The following is an 18,788-nucleotide window of genomic DNA, read 5'->3' on the forward strand; positions in this document are numbered from 1 at the left end:
TTGTGGTTTTTTTTTCAAAATGTATGCTCTTTTTTTGTTTATAGCGCAAAAAATTCAAAACACAGAGATGATCAAATACCACCAAAAGAAAGCTCTATTTGTGGTAAAAAAAGGACGTAAATTTTGTTTGGGGGCCACGTCGCACGACCGCACAATTGTCATTCAAAGCGTGACAGTGCTGAAAGCTGAAATTTCACCTGGGCAGGAAGGGGGTATATGTGCCCAGTAAGCAAATGGTCAATGACCAGGCCATTTTTTTAGATACGGCACTGCGTCAATTGCAACACTGACAATCGTGCGGTCATGCGATGCTGTACCCAAACAAAATTTAAGTCCTTTTTTTACCACAAATAGAGCTTTCCTTTGGTGGTATTTTATCACCTCTGCATTTTTTTTTTTTCGCTATAAACAAAAAAACAGCGCCAATTTTGAAAAAAAATTACAATATTTTTAACTCTTTGCTACAATAAATATCGCATATTTTTTTTAGAAAATCACATTTTCTTAATCAGTTTAGGCCAATATACATTCTTCAACATATTTTAGGGTTAAAAAAAAACGCAATAAGCGTATCTACAAACTATGGGAAAGATTTATGGCATTTTTATAATTATTTTTTTTTTGCTAGTAATGGTGGTGATCTGCGATTTTTAGCGGTACTGCATCATTGTGGCGGACAGATCGGACACTTTTGACACATATTTGGGACCATTGACATTTGTACAGCGACCAGTGCTATAAAAATGCACTGATTACTGTGTAAATGTCACTGGCAGGGAAGGAGTTAACACTAGAGGGCGATCAAGGGGTTAAATGTGTTCCCTATGAGTGTTTCTAACTGAAGGGAGGAGGGGACTGACTGGGGGAGGAGACATATCGATGTGCCTACTTAGTAGGAACAAACAATATGTCTCCTCTCCCCTGACAGAACAGGGATTTGTGTGTTTACACACACACACACATCCCCGTTCTAGCAATCGTTCCCATAATCGCGGGTGTCAAGCCATGCGCATTAGGTCCCCCTGCCGTGCCACGGACATGTGCGCGTGCCTCCGGCGGCTCTAAAAGGAGATGATGAGCTCATACGGCGATTCACGTGAACATGACACTTTACCAACGTATATATCAGCGCAAGCCGGTTGACAAGTGGTTAATAGTGAACAACTCGTCAGGATCAGAGGCATAAACAGTTCAGTAAATGTAAGTAAGTCCTCTTTACTTGTCAGCAAACATAAAAATAACAGGCTTTGACTTCAAGTTTAGCTCAAGCAAAACAGGTGGAGCGTCTCATGAGTACAATACACAGTCCAATATACTGTATATGATTCCCAGCATGTTCAGCTACAGCACACAGTGGGGAAGATTTGCTAGAACTGGTGCACACAGAATCTGGTGCAGCTGTATGGATGAAACCTCATGCCAAATGTATCAATAAAAAAATGCCATGGAGTTGTCCCCCTCCCCGCCAATCCATACCAGGCCCTCTGCAAAAAAAAGAAAGAAAAACAGTGTGGGGTCCCCCCAAGACCATATCAGACCCTTATCTGGGCATACAGCCCAGAAGGTCAGGAAAGGGGGGAGGAGTGAGAACACAATCTAAAAATGTAAATTGGGCCTTAGCAGAACTCTAATGCCCCGTACACACCATCACTTTATGTGATGAAAAAAAACGACATTTTCTGTGAAGTAAAAAATGACATTTTTGAAACTTCAATTTTCAAAGACGAAGTTGCCTACACACCATCGTTTTTCTCACAATGTTCTAGCAAAGCGAGGTTACGTTCACCACGTTTTTCCATTGAAGCTCGCTTCATAAGTAGCTTCTGGGCATGCGCGGGTGAAAAAACGTCGTTTTAAACAACGTTTTTTACTACACACGGTCAATTTCTGTGAAGTAAAAGTTGACGTTTTGGAAAACGACACATAAAATTGAAGCATGCTTCAATTTTTTTTGGTCGTTTTTTAGAAGACATAAAACGACGTTTTCCCCCACACACGGTCAATTAAAGTGACGTTTTTAAAAACGTCATTTTTTTTCATCACATAAAGTGATGGTGTGTACGCGGCATAAGGCCCATTCACACTGTTAAAGTGTTACTAAACCCACAACAGTAAAATCAGTCTGTATATGTAGTAAAGCATACTTGTTATACTCACAGAGGAACCTAAAGGGTTAATCCTTCTCATTGTGTAAAAAGGTTGTTTGATCCTGTCTTCTCTGACCCTCCCTTTCTTCTGCAGTTCCCAGTCCATTTGCTGATAGCACAGAGCCCTAAAAGGCACTCTGCACATGCTCAGTTTGGTGTGTATTGCTAGAGAGTGCATCGGCACAGGTCCAATTGGCACTGTCCAGACAGACGGTCAGGGATCATGCAGCCATATACTGTAATATAGTAATAAAAACAACTCCTACAAGCATTAACCAGCGCTCAGTCGAATACTGGTAGAAGTCATAAGACTGCTATATACTGCTGATAAGAAAGGGTATTTAGCAGTTTATATTTACTTAAATATTTGCATTGCCATGTTCTGTGTACTGTTGGAGACCAGATATAGTGAATGCAGAGTCCTGGGTTTAGTAACACGTTAAGGTCAGGTGTGTTGTGTCAACACAAATGCATTAGGCTGAATGTTAATGTGTGTTTCATCAAAAAAGCTGCTTACAAACCTTTGTGGTGGGGGGCATTGGTGCCCAGTAGGGTCTGGGGGGATGCATATTGGTGCTTAGTGGGGATGGAGCAAACAATAATGCTCACTAGCAGCAGGTGGAGGGGAAAACATTGCTTCTCAGTGGGGCTAGGGAGGAACATTGATGATAAGTGGAGGCTGCAGGGTGACTTCTCAATGGTGAATGCAGTTGAACTGTGGTGCTCAGTGGAGTTGGGGCAGAAACAGGTGCTCAATGGGGTCTTAAGGGAACATTGGTGCTCAGCAGGAGCTAGGGTAACTTTGGTTCTTAGTAGAAACTTACCTTACCCCACACCACAGCTCTCTCTCTCTCTCTGCTGATGGAAATATGTGATTGCCTTTTTCGCACAGCTTCCAGAGTTCAAGTCCTCTTTAATACAGTTCCAGTATAAAAGATACACAGTAACAATTGAGTACTGTCCATGATACTTTTTTTATTTGCATTAACATACAATTTTTAAGGACAAGCTTTCGGGGGACTGTATGTCCCCTTTTTCAAGGTCAGAGCAGAACCTGAGTACTAAAAATAATGGTGAAAATATATGCGCTATAACACGTAAAAAACAATAAATCAGCAGTCAGCATCAATTTGCTGATTCCAAATTAAAACATTTATCTAGATAATATGCAACGCTTATTAATACAAAAAAATGAATTCATAAAAGAGTCCATATAGCACAAATGCCAAAAGATGGAAATCCCTGCATCAACTTCAGTGTGATGACCCGGCACCCCTATGAATAGGCAAATCTCCTTACCAGAGGGAATGGACCCTCACATTATAGAGTTGTCAATCTCGCCTTGCTGTTATCAAAGAGTAGACCTCTATCCAAGGAGCTGTACTGCACATCACATGGATTATTCCCAATAAGCCTTAAAAAAAAAAGTGCTTAACGGACAACCATGGATATCTCCAATAACCGACACCTTGATAGGTAGCTTCATGCGATGCTGATAATATTTACCTCGCAAGGGCAAGAAAATACCATAATGCAGTAGGTTCTTAAAATCCAGTAATCGTTTTATTCAATAAAATGCACTCACATGTATACAAACAAACCTTTTGCGTTTCAAAAGGAAAATTCCAAGATGGCCGCGGCATCCGTTGTGCTTGCGTCATGCGTAGGGTACTTGAGTACTGCTCAGAACTTGAAGAAGAGCACATACCTGGAAAGCTTGTCCTGAAAAATTGTATATTAGTGCAAATAATAAAAAAGGTATCACGGACAGTACTAAATTGTTTATGTTGCAACTTTCAAGTGCACTAATATGGCTTCAATCACCTCAGGTAAAATATTCAGTGACTTTGGGCCAGATCCACAAATATCGGGCGTAACTTAACTTTTCCCATTTAAGTTACACTGCCGCAAATTGTCCAAGTTAGTGCCCGATCCACAAAGCACTTACCTGGAAATTTGCAGCGGTGTAACTTAAATCTGTCCGGCGCAAGGCGGGCCAAATAGAATGGGGCGAGTCCCATTTAAATTAGGCGCGCTCCCGCGCCGGACGTACTGCGCATGCTCCGTCGGGTAAATTACCCGACGTGCATTGCGCTAACTGACGTCGCACCGACGTCATTTGCTTAGACGGTAACGTAAATGGCGTCCAGCGCCATTCACGGACGTCTTACGCAAATGACGTTGATGTTTAAATTTTGACGCGGGAACGACGGCCATACTTAACATGGCTTAGGAGAACTAGGGCTCAGCCCTAGTTTTACGTGGCGTAACCCGACGGAAACTACGTAGATTTAGATCGTCGGGCCGTTCGGGACGTTCGGGGATCGCCGTAAATCTTTATTTGCATATTCTACGCCAGCCGCAATGGCCTCGCCAACTAGCGGCCGGCCTAGAATTGCATCCTTAAGATCCGACAGTGTAATTCAATTACACCTGTCGGATCTTAGGGCTAGCTTTGCGTAACTGATTCTATGAATCAGTCGCATAGTTAGAAACAGAGATACGACGGCGTATCAGTAGATACGCCGTCGTATCTCGTTTGTGGATCTGGCCCTTTGTGACTGCTTTATGACATATGGAGAATTTTGTGAATAGTAAAATTATTTCAACACCAGTTTGTTGGTTGATTAGAATTATTTATGAATCTACACTCAATTCATTTGAACAATCTGTTGAGGACTATGGGTCAATTTACCTACCACTGTACCAAAGTATCATACTGCCCCTAAAGTATATTTAACTTTTGCAGGCCAGTTGATTTAACAACTGCTTTATCTTTGTTACATGTTCACATTTACATAGCATAACCAGAACATTTTTAAAAGGTGAACTAACACCCTACACCCGCTACACTCCTGGCCCCAAATCATGAACTGTCACTGCCCACATAGCCAGTGTAGTGGTCCAATGATTTGAAATATCCGCCCTTTCCCCCCCTTCTTAATGTAGGGCTTCCAGGACAGATCAGAGTGTTTTTCTGTGAAGGCGCTAACCAATCAGAATCGCTCTGATCTGTCTCAGAAGCCCAAACAAAAGAAATGGGAGAAAAGTAGGGATTTCAAATCCCCGAACTGCTACACTGGCTCCGTGGGCACTGACAACTCTGGTTTTTATGTGTATCTAGATCAGTTCTTCTAAGAGGGCTTAAAATCTTATTTATTGCAATGTTATATGTTGTTTTACTTTGCAAATCAAATTGTAATTTTAACACTGAGAGCTTTTATTGGTGTGTCTTAGGGGTGTAAGGTTGTTGGATCTGCTGGCTCAGATGACAAGGTGGAATATTTGAAAGAAATCGGATTTGATGAAGCTTTCAACTACAGGACAGTGGGCTCCTTGGAGGAGGCACTGAAGAAGGCATCTCCAGAGGGATATGATTGTTACTTTGAGAATGTATGTTGGTTCTAAAAGAAAGGGCAACAAAAAATAAAAAATACTACGGTACTCTTCCCAGTTACTTAAATGTCAGTAAATGTCTTTTGATCGGGCTCTGCTTAGATCAATACTAGACAGCACTTCCATGATGAGGAATTGAGGTAGAAGCACAGCTTTTCAGTGGGGGGACTATGCAGCTCCCAGCAGCCAAACAGCCAAGATCTATGTGTAACATGAACAGGCAAGTTTAAGGCCTCGTGAACATAGGGCTTAAAAGGATGAAAAAAAAAAAACCAGCAAAAGAATGTCAAGAAGAGGAGCTGAAGAACAGAAAAAATGCTAGATGTATCTAAACACGCCTAAATGCTAGACACATCTAGCGTTTGAGCGTTATTGCATTCCAATGGCTAAAATAAATGAATCATCTGGGAAATATAAACAACTTTCATGTTTTCCATATCCCATTTTTCTGCATTTAGGTGTTCTAGCTTAAAAGCGGGTTTGGAGACATTTAGGCAAGTTCTGCCCCTGCATGGACAGAATTATACTTTCTCTAAACACAGCTAAACTGGGTGCACCTAAACACAGTAAATTATCAGTGTGAATGTCCCCATTGATACTAAGTCATTACGTGCATTTTTATGTGTTTACAAACCAGGTTTGACAGTACAGGTGTGAATTAGGCAGTCACCTGGATGCTTCTGCTTTCAGTACTTTGAGACACCAGCCAGGAACAAGTATGCAGATTAGAAGGTCACAGGACTTATATTTCAGACCAATGACTTAAAGGATCACTAAAGGAAAACATGTTTTTGTTGAAATTACTGTTTACAGGGTATATAGACATAATAGTTAACTGATTCCTTTTAAAAACGATTAAAAATAGATAAAAATCAATCATATAATGTGCCTCTAGATGCAAAAACGAAAGTGAAACTAGTTTTAGTCTTTGCAAGTTATTTCAAGCCTCTGTGCTGGACAGTGCCATAGAGAGTCATGGCTAGGAAAACGAAACTAAAGTCTCCCATGGCTTTTTTCATAAGGAGCCGGACAACCAGGAAGTGTTCAGAACAGAGTAGTATTACAGCAACATCAAAGCAAAAACGAGCAACGAGGACATGAAACCAGGACTGCAGTAAGGTAAAGGAAGCTATTTAGCTAAAAAAAAAAATTCCTTTAGTGACCCTTTAAGCCTAGGACACAAGGACCGAATGTCTTGGGACATAGACAGGTTCAATAAAAACCATCCGACATTCGGCCCGTGTGTATGGCAGCTGGTCCAACAGAAGTCGGCCATTAATTGGATATTTGGTGCTACCATTTTGCAGTATTCACACGTGTATTTATTTTTACTTAGATTTTAGTTTAATATAATATGAGGATTAGTAAGTGCCATATTCCCTATATTTACCATTTATGCTTAGTGTGCGAACACCTTTATGTTGGCAGCTGCTTTGTTAGTTTTAGGTATTCCTTCACCCTTGTGGTTTGCGCATTAGTATTCCCTATAGACATATGACTCAGTAAATGTATTGTTTTTCACACATGAATCTCTATTTTTTGGTTGTGTTCATGTAGGTTGGTGGATATTTTGCTGATGTGGCTTTACAACAAATGAGACTGTTTGGAAGGATTGCTGTTTGTGGAGCTATTGCGCTATACAATGATGAAGTTCCCAGAAAAGGTAAAGAAAATGAAAGTGTATTTGTTACCCCTGTTTAGCACAAGAGGTGTGTTGCAGGTTTAATGTGTCAATAAACTTTAGGTGCAAATGACTATTAAGCAGCCCATAGATACTATCAGGTTAAACAAACAACAAAAAGATTTGATTTACAGATTCCAGTGTCAGCTCCTGCTCGGGTCTGGTTTCTAAAGCATTGAGAGCTGTATACTGTATGTCTCAGAGAAGCAGGGCACCAATATGGTTATCTTTGAAGTCCTTTCCGATGGTGTGTAGCTGCTCTGATTTCTAGCATAGCTTTCACGTGGTCACACATATGCTGGCCTTCTTCTAGCCTCATCTTGTTTAACTTTCATAGCAAGAACAGTTTGCTGTTTAGACTTGAACGCTCATGCAATTTCTGTAATGAAGTCCACATACCTTTGGCCGTTTTCTCTGTTATTATGTGGATAAGCTGGTCATCTTCCACTAGCAAGCTTATAATCACTTTTCCCTGTCTATCTTTCCTATGCCAGTCCTCTGTAATCTGCACTTGCCACAAGTCATCCTTGCTTAGAAATGTTTAAACTTCCAAAGCTGGTAAATTGTATTGTTCAGCTTTGTAATTGCAAACTTCACATCCGAACCACTTGCCATCTTTCAGTAGCTTGCATACAATACTCACAGACATCTCTGTACTTACTGAGTATCCTCTCTAGTGCCTGGACTTGTAGTATCCTCTTCAATGCCTCTGGGTGTCCTGGGTGCTGCTGGCTGCCTGGGACCCATAACCTATTAGCAGGTTATTGAATCATGCGCTTGGAAGCTTGTTGTATGCAGAAATGTAGACAGACAGGAAGAGAACAACAAACAAGTACATGCACAGAACATAGACAGAACATCCTGTGATTACATTACCATAGAATTACACATTTTAACACTGCAGTGACACAAACTGTATAGATATAATGCATATATAGTTCACATTATACAAAACTACCTGCTGTTGCTTATTTCAACACACATGTGAGCACTTTATTAGAGAATATGTTTTATGTATAATAAAGTATTACACTATGGGAGGTTTTCCTTTTTTGGGGATACAGGTGGAGGATGTATGAATATAAGAAGACATGGATGTGGTGGGGTGATCAAGCTTTATTGGGCCCATTTATTTTAATATGAGTCAGTGAATCTGGTAAGAGTTTGGGACATTGAACACATTTAAAAAAAGTATACTGTAGATCTGTTGGATGATTTAACAGGCTGTTTGAAGAAGAGATATTTCTGTGGGCACATAGTGCTGGATAAGCAGGACTTATTTAGTATTTGGTGGTTTAAATATTAATAATTTTCAAACTAATATCCAAGTGACTTTGTATTACAAATAGAGCTTTCGAGTAGCATTTACTTTTATATGTATATCTTTGGATGAATAATAAAAAAAAATAGAATAGTTTGCGCTAAAATAGTTTCCCTAGGTTTAGAATCCTTGGGAGCAAATGGAAAAAAAGGGGATCTGCTACAATGCCTGAAAAAAAAAACTGTGTCTGAACAAGCTCAAAAAATGATTCCTTAAACTTAAACACCAAAAGAAAAAAGGCTTGCCTTTACTTGTCTAGGTTGTGTGAAAAAAACAAGGAGAGAGGCGCCTCTGGGTGTGGTAACTTAAGACAGTTTAATGATTAAAACAAACACATGTGGTTATTACACTCACATTTGAGCAGCATAGAGCAGGCATGTAAAGGTTTCTTTAGGCAAGGTGAGTTGTCATCCGAGGAGGGGAGTTCCTTTTCCAGTCAGAGGGAGCGCTGTGTGGGGAGGTCACTGCTTCATCAGAAGGAGGGCATCCATAGGGATGGAGATGGTTCTCAACCCGAGGTCTGGAGCGCACATGGAGAGCTGGCGAGGGCGGATGACGTCACTACTGTGCGACGCGTTTCAGAGTCTTAAAGCAGCAGGTGGATTGGCTGCTTACACTCCTTTCTCAAGCATTTACTTGTCTCTAGGTTGTGTGAACCCTAACCCAAACACTAACCCTAAAACTAGTATTGCCCCAATGATACTATACTATACCAATCATGGGATAAATGGAGGACCAGAGTCTTTGTAGTATTTGCCATTCTTTTAAATGCTCACCTAAGCAAAACAAACACTTACCTTTTATACAATAAAATGGGCCTGACCTATTGCCACATTTGTATATCCTTAATAAATGCAGTTACAACTATCCCAAGCTCTTAGACCTCCACAACAATATAAATTACAAAAGATTAAGGAAAAAACAATTCCTTAATACATCCTAAAACATTTTTAAAAAGAGACAATGTTACTGGGAAAAAGGGGAGGGCAAACTGCTGAAGATGTAATATAACTGCAACATCTTCCCAAACCTTCTTGTCACTTTTTGGCTTTGATAGGCAAAGGATTGCCTAGGCTTGCTGCAAAGCCTTGCGCCTACATGTTCCTATTGGCCAATCACTATGATGAGCATCCTCACTAGCCACTAGGAATGTACAGGGGGTATTCGTCTATGGCAAGGCTTGGGGTACTGCTTGAGGTATGTGCAGGTACCTCTAGGGGCCTGAAAGAAAACAAAGCAGTTATCCACCTTTCACCCCAATGACATTGACCCTTATTTATTAAAGGAATAGGGCATTTTTATTCATCTTAAGGTGAAACAAAGTAAAAATTTCCTTTGTAAAGAATGGCTGGTAGTGCAAGAAAAATAACGAAAACATTTTTGCGCACTCATGATTGGATGAACGTTCCCCTTGCAATGAGAAAATTGAACTTTTCATTGCAAATGATTGGACATTTTTTGCGAAGCAAATTTTCATTTTTTTTTTTATCTCATCCACTAAGATATGTGAAAATTCCCTTTGAAAAGTGTAAAGTTGCTTTAAAAGAGAGCATGCTATATTTCTTTAGTAAATAAACCCTGTGTCTCTTTAAGACTATTAACAATGCATTTTTTGTTCTACATGTGCTACAGTTCTGTGTATACAAACCATAACCAAGCAGCACATAACACCATCAATCCACTACAGCCATAGTTTTTTAAATAAGGATCCTTATGTTAGTGTGCTAGTTTTCTAAAATTCAGCTTATTGACCATGTATATTTGTATGCATATACATTTTGATTTTAAAGTATATTTTTTTAATATATGCAGATGTAATGTAGACAAATACAGTATGTAAATGTATAATGTCAATTAGTCTAAAGCTGGGCATACATACATACATTCCCCCATCCAAACAAGCCAGTTGGATGGAGGATCCTCCCTGCCGATCAGCTGCAGCTGATCGAACAAACTGAACCAGTTTTTTAGGAAAGTAGACGACGGTTAGATTGAGTTTTCACGAACAGGAATGGCCATAGATGGATCCATATTGGGCCTGTCCCTGCTCAACTTGCTAAATTTTGAGCCATCTATGGTCAGAATTATTGCTGGAATCCACAATCTAGGCACATAAACTTTCATTAATTATATTCCTCAATAGCCAAAGCGGATATAAATCAAGCCTGTGAGTACCAAGAACCTTTTCGAAACCCAGCTATCGCCATATAAGAGTAGCAGTGATATCATAACCATGCTGCAGATCACTTGTACAGAGAGCAGAGCTGTAGAAGGGACCCAGCAGACCCACCCACTACAGACTACCTGCAAAAACTACACCCAGGGGCGGATACAAGACCAGTCATCCTGCACTAGGACAGAGAATAGCAGTGACTGGTCTTTATTAATAGGAAACTCTTAAAGTGAGGTAAAGTGTCACACTGGATTAATGCACAGATCTGGAAGAAATCCACAAAGCAAACCAGGATTCAAGTAAGAATACACATTCATATTTAGACAACATTCGGTTACCCCCAGAGTTCAGAATTTAAAATACATTGTTTGCCGGCCAGATCATATCCACATGCCTGAGATCTGTACCTTTCTTGCAGGGGAATACGTCCATCTTCCATTAATTTTCAAACAATTGCGAATGGAGGGATTCACAGTCCAACGGTGGTTAAACAGATATGACGAGGGCCTCCAGAAACTAGTGCAATGGGTTGTGGAGGTAAGTTTCTTCCATACAAATGAGCATTTATCCAAATACTAAACATTATATTTAGTCAAAACATTTTATTTTGATGTCCATGCCCTAGTGACAGCACCTCCCCTTACTTCTTGTTCTAATGTTACAGGAACAGGAAGTAAAGGAAATCTACCACAAACGGGTCACAGACAATAATCAATACTGGAAATAAATGTTAACACTTCCAAACCCTTTAAAAAAAAATCAGATTTAGGCTTTAACTGTGGCAAAATGTTCAAGTGGTCCTGAACTCAAGAAGTGAAGATTCTGCTGTAAGATAACATATACAATAGAAATATGAATTGTGCCTAAACAATTACACTAAAAATATACAGTTTTGTCTTCAATTCCTCCTTAAAGAGGAAGTAACCCCTGATGGGTTTTACTTCCTCTTTTTCTCCCTGCAAAGTATGTGACACTTACCTGCAAAAGAATCCAGGGCTGTCCCCTGTGTAGGCTGCGTCCATCTTCTCACCCCTCTTCCTTCCAGGCCGCAGACTCCGGCTCTGTGATTCGCTGGAGCCACGTGATGTCACTCCCGCGCATGCGCACGATAACGGCACAAGCTAGGGAAGAAACGGCACAGTGTTTAGTTTCTTCCCAGCGAATGGGCCGTGAACATTTTTGGCAGACTACAAGTGAAATATCTCCTAAACGACACACGTTTAAGAGATATTTCCACTACCTATAGGTAAGCCTTATTCTAGGCTTACCTATAGGTAGAAGTAACAAAAAAGGGTTTACAACCACTTTAAAATAGCAGTGCACTTCCTGTGCTTACTGCCACATAGCTATATGTATTGTAAAATTCGAACTCACTGCTGCCTATGTCCACTAGTCTCATGAGATTTGGTGATGTCATTGCTAAGCTGTGTCAGTGTTCTCCTCGCTGGAAAGAAAGCTGCTGTGGAAAGATGTTCCTGCTTCTATTTCATTTGTTTTTTTGAGCTTCTCATACTCCTGCTTTGTTATTTCTCCATCAATCACCAAACCAAATACTATCAGGGGGGCAGCTCTAACATGAAAAACCAAAGTTATTTTTCTATCAATGTGGATGCCCCCCAGTGGCGTCACTAGGGTTGGTGTCACCTGGTGCGGTAAAATATGGTGTCACCCCCCCCCCCCAATAAAAAATTTCAAATATTTTTTACCCTACTGTTTGCTCTCTGTTCTCCTTTCTTCCCCTTTTCTCTCTCTCCCTATCCATCTTTCTTGTTCGTTTATCCCTTCTTCTTTCTCTCCATTTTTCTTTGTCCCCTCCCCCCACCTCTCTTTCTCCAGAACCGGAATTCACATCTCAGGAGCCTATAGGCCAGGGGCGTACCTAGAGCATTTGGCACCCGGGGCGGATCCAATATCTGGCACCCCCCCCCACACGTTAAAATGTAAAAACACCCCACTGTGCCCCCTGCATACCTCTGCATCCTTCAATATATTTTTGTTACTACTGTGTACCCCTCTCCACAACTGCACCTCTGGACCCCTTTACATTGCACAGCACCCTGCATCACTGGACCCCTTTACATTACACAGCACCCTGCATCACTGGCCCCCTTTACATCTCATAGCCCCCTGCACCTCTGGACCCTTTTACATTACACAACACCCTGCATCACTGCACCCATTTTACATTACACAGCACCCTGCATCACTGGACCCCTTTACATCTCATAGCCCCCTGCACCTCTGGACCCTTTTACACTACACAGCCCTCTGCACCCCTTTACATTACACAGCACCCTGCACCTCTGGACCCCTTTACATTACACAGCACCCTGCATCACTGGACCCCTTTACATTACACAGCACCCTGCATCACTGGCCCCCTTTACATCTCATAGCCCCCTGCACCTCTGGACCCTTTTACATTACACAACACCCTGCATCACTGCACCCCTTTTACATTACACAGCACCCTGCATCACTGGACCCCTTTACATTACACAGCACCCTGCATCACTGCACCCCTTTTACATTACACAGCCGCCTGCACCTCTGCACCCCTTTACATCACATAGCCCCCTGCACCTCTGGACCCTTTTACACTACACAGCCCTCTGCACCCCTTTACATTACACAGCACCCTGCACCTCTGGACCCTTTTACATTACACAGCCACCTGCACCTCTGGACCCCTTTACATTACACAGCACCCTGCATCACTGCACCCCTTTTACATTACACAGCACCCTGCATCACTGGACCCCTTTTACATTACACAGCCGCCTGCACCTCTGCACCCCTTTACATCACATAGCCCCCTGCACCTCTGGACCCTTTTACACTACACAGCCCTCTGCACCCCTTTACATTACACAGCACCCTGCACCTCTGGACCCCTTTACATTACACAGCACCCTGCATCACTGGCCCCCTTTACATCTCATAGCCCCCTGCACCTCTGGACCCTTTTACATTACACAACACCCTGCATCACTGCACCCCTTTTACATTACACAGCCACCTGCACCTCTGGTCATGTCAGCTAAAAAAAAAAAAATCGGGATGGTGTCACCCCTCTAGTGGGTGTCACCCGGTGCGGCCCGCACCCCCCGCACCCCCCTAGCAACGCCACTGATGCCCCCACAAAGAGACACAACATGGTAAGTCAGTCCTGGGTAGGGTTACCACCTCATCCCTTTAAACCCAGGCACATATGAATTACAAAGGTTCTGAGGCTAATTTAATGGAGATAAGGCACCAAGAGAGTTTATTTTCCACTTTAATCAGCCACAGAACCTGTGTAATTAACCACTTGCTTACTGGGCACATAAACACCCTTTGTTCCCAGGCGAAATTTCAGCTTACGGCACTGTGTCGCTTTAACTGACATTTGCGCGGTCGTGCGACGTGGCTCCCAAACAAAATTGACGTCCTTTTTTCCCCACAAATCGAGCTTTATTTTGGTGGTATTTGATCACCTCTGCGGTTTTTATTTTTTGCGCTATAAACAAAAAAAGAGAGACAATTTTAAAAATATATATATATATTTTTTACTTGTTACTATAATAAATATCCCATTTTTTTTTCTCAGTTAAGGCCGATACGTATTTTTCGACGTATTTTTGTAAAAAAAAAAAAAAAAAAACGCAATAAGCGACTGGTTTGCGCAAAAGTTATAGCGCCTACAAAATAGGGGACAGAATTAGTAGTAATAGTAACTAGTAATGGCGGCGATCTGCGATTTTTATTGGGACTGCGATATTGCGATGGACGTATCGAACACTTTTGACACAAATTTGGCGCCATTCACATTTATACAGCGATCAGTGCTATAAAAATGCACTAATTACTGTATAAATGTGACTGGCAGTGAAGGGGTTAACACTAGGGGGTGAGGAAGGGGTTAAATGTGTATCCTAGGTGTGTATCCTAGGTGTGTTCTAACTGTGTGGGGGGAGGGGGGTGACTGGGGGAGGTGACCGATGCTGTGTCCCTATGTACAAGAGACACAGATCGGTCTCCTCTCCTCTGACAGCACGTGGAGCTCTGTGTTTACACACAGAGCTCCACGTCCCTGCTGTCTTCCCGACGATCGCGTGTACCCGGCGGACATCGCCGCCAGGTACACGCATCGGCTTCCCAGCTATGCGCCCGGACAGTGTTTACCTGCTGTGCGCCCCCCAGAGGCGCGCGCGGGTAATGCTTTCAAATGACGTCCAAAGACGTCCAGTTGGCACCTGAGAGCCGCGCTGTTGATGTCTTTTGTCAATAGCGCGGGTCTCAAGTGGTTAATATGTGTTTGGTTTTAAAAGGATGAGGTGGCAACCCTAGTCCTTGGGAAAAGATTAGCTGAGGACAGGACATAGGCAATGCTGGTGTCTAGTACTTTGCCCTCTACTTGCCTTTCATTGGGCACAGATTTCACCTTAATATACAGTAGGGCTGCATTTGCTAAAATTATAACCAACTCTGTAAGCACAATGGCACCAGATTAGCAATACAATTATCTTCAAATAATCTGTTATCTTTGTTGAGTTCTCAACAGTTTTACTCCAAAACCTTTCAAAATATAAATTCTGCCACATATATTAAATATTCACTCAATATTCACACAGCTTTCAACAGGATTGAATTATTTTTAATTATATTCAAAGGGTAAAATGTGTGAATCTTAAGTGAAAGTCATGTGAATCCTGTGTAAAAAGCCCCTCAGTTTTACAGGGTATCTCCACATTAATGCTAAAGCTCAGTCACAACCTCAGTGCAAGTGGAATGCATGTGTGTTAGCACAACACATGAAAATGCATGTGGATTGCGCTGTGGTGCTGCAATGCTGTTAGATCATTTTGTTCAATACATTTGTATTATTTTCGACAAGCTGAATGATACATAGTAACGAAAATAAATGGTCATGCTTACAGAAGCCAACATAACATTGGAGAATAACATACTGTAACAAGGCATTACGTGTTGCAGTTAGATCTTAATGTCACCCAAACGTACCATGCCAACACATATTCATTTTAGCGCATCACAACACACAGTAGCACACTACAGGGCATTGTGATGCACTGCCTTTAAAAAAAATAGTACATACAGTACACCTTTTTTGTTGCATTTTAGCACACTCGGGAGTCCAGTCAAATGAATGGCTGGCCATATGCAAGGCACGTTAACACAGTTCATGTTATTGCACCACAAAGGTGTGAATGTAGTCTAATGTGTAATATTAGTTTTAGTGACATCATTTCAGGCTAAACACCAATATCCACTTCACCAAAATGACTTGCTTGATGGAACATTAGTATAAAGATCTGCAGACCACACTGACTATTCTGTAAGAAAATGAGTGATTGTAAGAAGAAAAACTGTGACAGGTAATGTGTTTTCAGGAGGTAAATAGTTGCTGTTCAGTTGAGTTCAGTGTTGCAACTAGGATTGCCACCTTTTCTCTTTGCCACCTTGCCTCTACATTTACAGAGGCCAAGGGAAAATGCAAAACACGGCACAATTGTGCCACATTTTTGTGGTAGTTATGCCACGTTTTGCATTTTCCTGCGTTCCTATCCTGAACTCAAGTCTTCCGTATTCAGGAGAGGGAGGTTAAAGCTCACCTAAACGCGGTAGCTCCTAAACTCTGCTAAAAGCCTATGTCCCGGATTCACGTAGCACTTCCGCCGACGTATCTACAGATACGCCGCGTAAGTGTAAATGTGCGCCGTTGTATCTATGCGTCGTGCCCATAGAACTAGATACGCCTGAAAATAGGCTTCCTCCGACCGACGTAACTTTCCTACGCCGGCGTATCTTGGGCACATATTTACGCTGGCCGTCTCATTGCAAATATGCAAATGAGGGAGATACGGCGATTCACGAACGTAATTGCACCCGGCGCATAATATACACCGTTTACGTAAGGCGTACGTCCGGCGTAAAGTTATTCCACATATAGGAGGCGCATCCCATGCAAAGGTATGGACGACGGAACAGCCGTTGTATTTTATGTTGTTTACGTAGTACTACGTGAATAGGGCTGGGCGTAGGTTACGTTCAGTGATTCGACGTATCTTAGGTGTTCGTTCCGACGTGATTCTGAGCATGCGCACTGGGAAGCGTCCACGGGACGGCGCATGCGCCGTTCGTTCGGCCCATCATTTGCATGGGGTCATGGTTCATTTAAATGGATCACGCCCACCTTCCACCTACTTTGAATTAGGCGGGCTTACGCCGACGATTTTACGTTACGCCAGCGCAACGTTGGGAGCATTTGCATTGTGAATTGTGTGCTTGCCTCTCTGCTTTACGTCGGCGTAGCGCATATGAGATGCGCTACGCCCGCCTAAAAATGCACCAATCTACCTGAATCCGGCCCTATGTGTACATTGACACATAGGGGTTGATTTACTAAAGTCAAATAGACTGTGCACTTTGCAACGGAAGTGCAGCTGCTCCAGAGCTTAGAAAATAAGTTTAAGCTTGGCAAAGAATACCCAATCACGTGCAAGGAAAATAAAAATAAAAACAGCATTTTTGCTTGCACATGATTGGTTGACGGAAGTCAGCAGAGCTTCTCTGCTCATCTACTAAACTCTGGAGCAACAGCTCTCGCATCTTTTTTTTACTGGTCAGACTAATAAAATATTGGCCAGATGGCACACCTAGTTGTAGCAATGGTAACATAAATAAATCTCAGTTGCGATCAGTGATATACCATTTCCATCTATAGCCAACCAAATGTGTGTCTGCATATGCAGTGGATTGGACCAAAGTTACCGTGTATATTGAAGTGCTATAATAATTTAAAGAACAATATATTTTTTTAAAGCCTTACTCCAGCCAAAGTATATTATTTAGTATTGGAGAGAGTGGTGAAATGTTGGCATGTCTGTCAGGGTTTTATATCTGCTTATTACCCCCCAGTGGGGAGATTTTACTTTACATCCTGTCCCTGTAATACCATGACAAAAATGGGAGAAGTTGTCCCTGGAAGGCACACATAGCAATAAAAACATTGGGGTTGTTTTACTAAAGGCAAATAGATTGTGCACTTTGCAAAGTGCAGTTGCACTCTGCAAGTGCAATTGCATCAGAACTTAGTAAATGAGGTAAACCTTCACTTTGCAAATAGTACCCAATCACGTGCAAGAAAAAAATAAAAAACAATAAAAGCATTTTTGCTTGCATATGATTGGATGATGGAAGTCAGCAGAGCTTCTGCTCATTTACTAAGCTCTGGAGCAACTGCTCTTGCAGAGTTCACAGTCTATTTCCCTTTAGTAAATAACCCCATTGTCCCTGTTTTTGTCTGTTTTTTTATATAAAGTGGGAGATTGTTTACTCTGATAATTGTTTATGATCATTAACATATTACGTGTCTTACTTGTACAAATCAGTACCGCGGTGACTCATTTGTGGTTGTTTGTCATTTCACAGGGGAAGCTGAAGTACCATGAACACATCACTAAAGGCTTTGACAACATACCCTGTGCATTTATTGGAATGCTGAAAGGAGATAACATTGGCAAAGCAATAATTACAGCAAAGTAATGTTGGCTGCGGAAAGTGACAAACAATGGTTTATGTTCAGCCACAGATGCTTTCTGTATAATAGGGCCATTTTATAAAGGTCAAAATTGCTATTTTGTCATTTCCTTTTCATTAGAAATATGGATTCTGCTCTTTTATAATATTCTGTTCCTCTCTGTGCGGGGCCTATGGCCCCTTTTCTTTTGGAAGTGTAACAACACCTGAGTTCTTTGTACTATGAAAAAAATGTAATAAAATATATTTTAAAAAAAATGGATTCTGAAAGTTTTACCTGGTAAGAAAGGTCTGTAGGAAAGTTCTGGGGTCAGATTCAGAGAGATCGGCGCATCTTTAGATAGGCGTAGCGCATCTCATATGCGCTACGCCATCGTAACATTGAGAGGCAAGTACAGTATTCACAAAGCACTTGCTCCCATATGTACGCCAGCGTAACATAAATGGGCCGGCGTAAGCCCACGTAATTCAAAGTAGCAAGGCAGTGGGCGTGTTGTATTATAATGAATCGTGACCCCATGTAAATGAAGG

At 41.7% G+C, this 18,788-nt stretch overlaps 1 protein-coding gene across 1 annotated transcript in view; it reads left to right on the forward strand.

Annotated features, from left to right (window-relative positions):
• The window catches only part of LOC120945931 (prostaglandin reductase 1-like), a 40,116-nt gene extending 21,620 nt beyond the window's left edge, over positions 1 to 18,496 (forward strand). The window contains exons 7-10 of the mRNA XM_040360515.1: positions 5,385 to 5,540; positions 7,101 to 7,206; positions 11,137 to 11,255; positions 18,150 to 18,496. Of these exons, the coding sequence (XP_040216449.1) occupies positions 5,385 to 5,540; positions 7,101 to 7,206; positions 11,137 to 11,255; positions 18,150 to 18,263 (495 nt within the window). The 3' untranslated portion in view covers positions 18,264 to 18,496. The remainder of the gene's footprint in view (positions 1 to 5,384; positions 5,541 to 7,100; positions 7,207 to 11,136; positions 11,256 to 18,149) is intronic.
• Positions 18,497 to 18,788: the final 292 nt, after the last annotated feature.

This window comes from Rana temporaria, chromosome 1, assembly GCF_905171775.1.
Source record: "Rana temporaria chromosome 1, aRanTem1.1, whole genome shotgun sequence".
Classification (NCBI taxonomy): domain Eukaryota; kingdom Metazoa; phylum Chordata; class Amphibia; order Anura; family Ranidae; genus Rana; species Rana temporaria.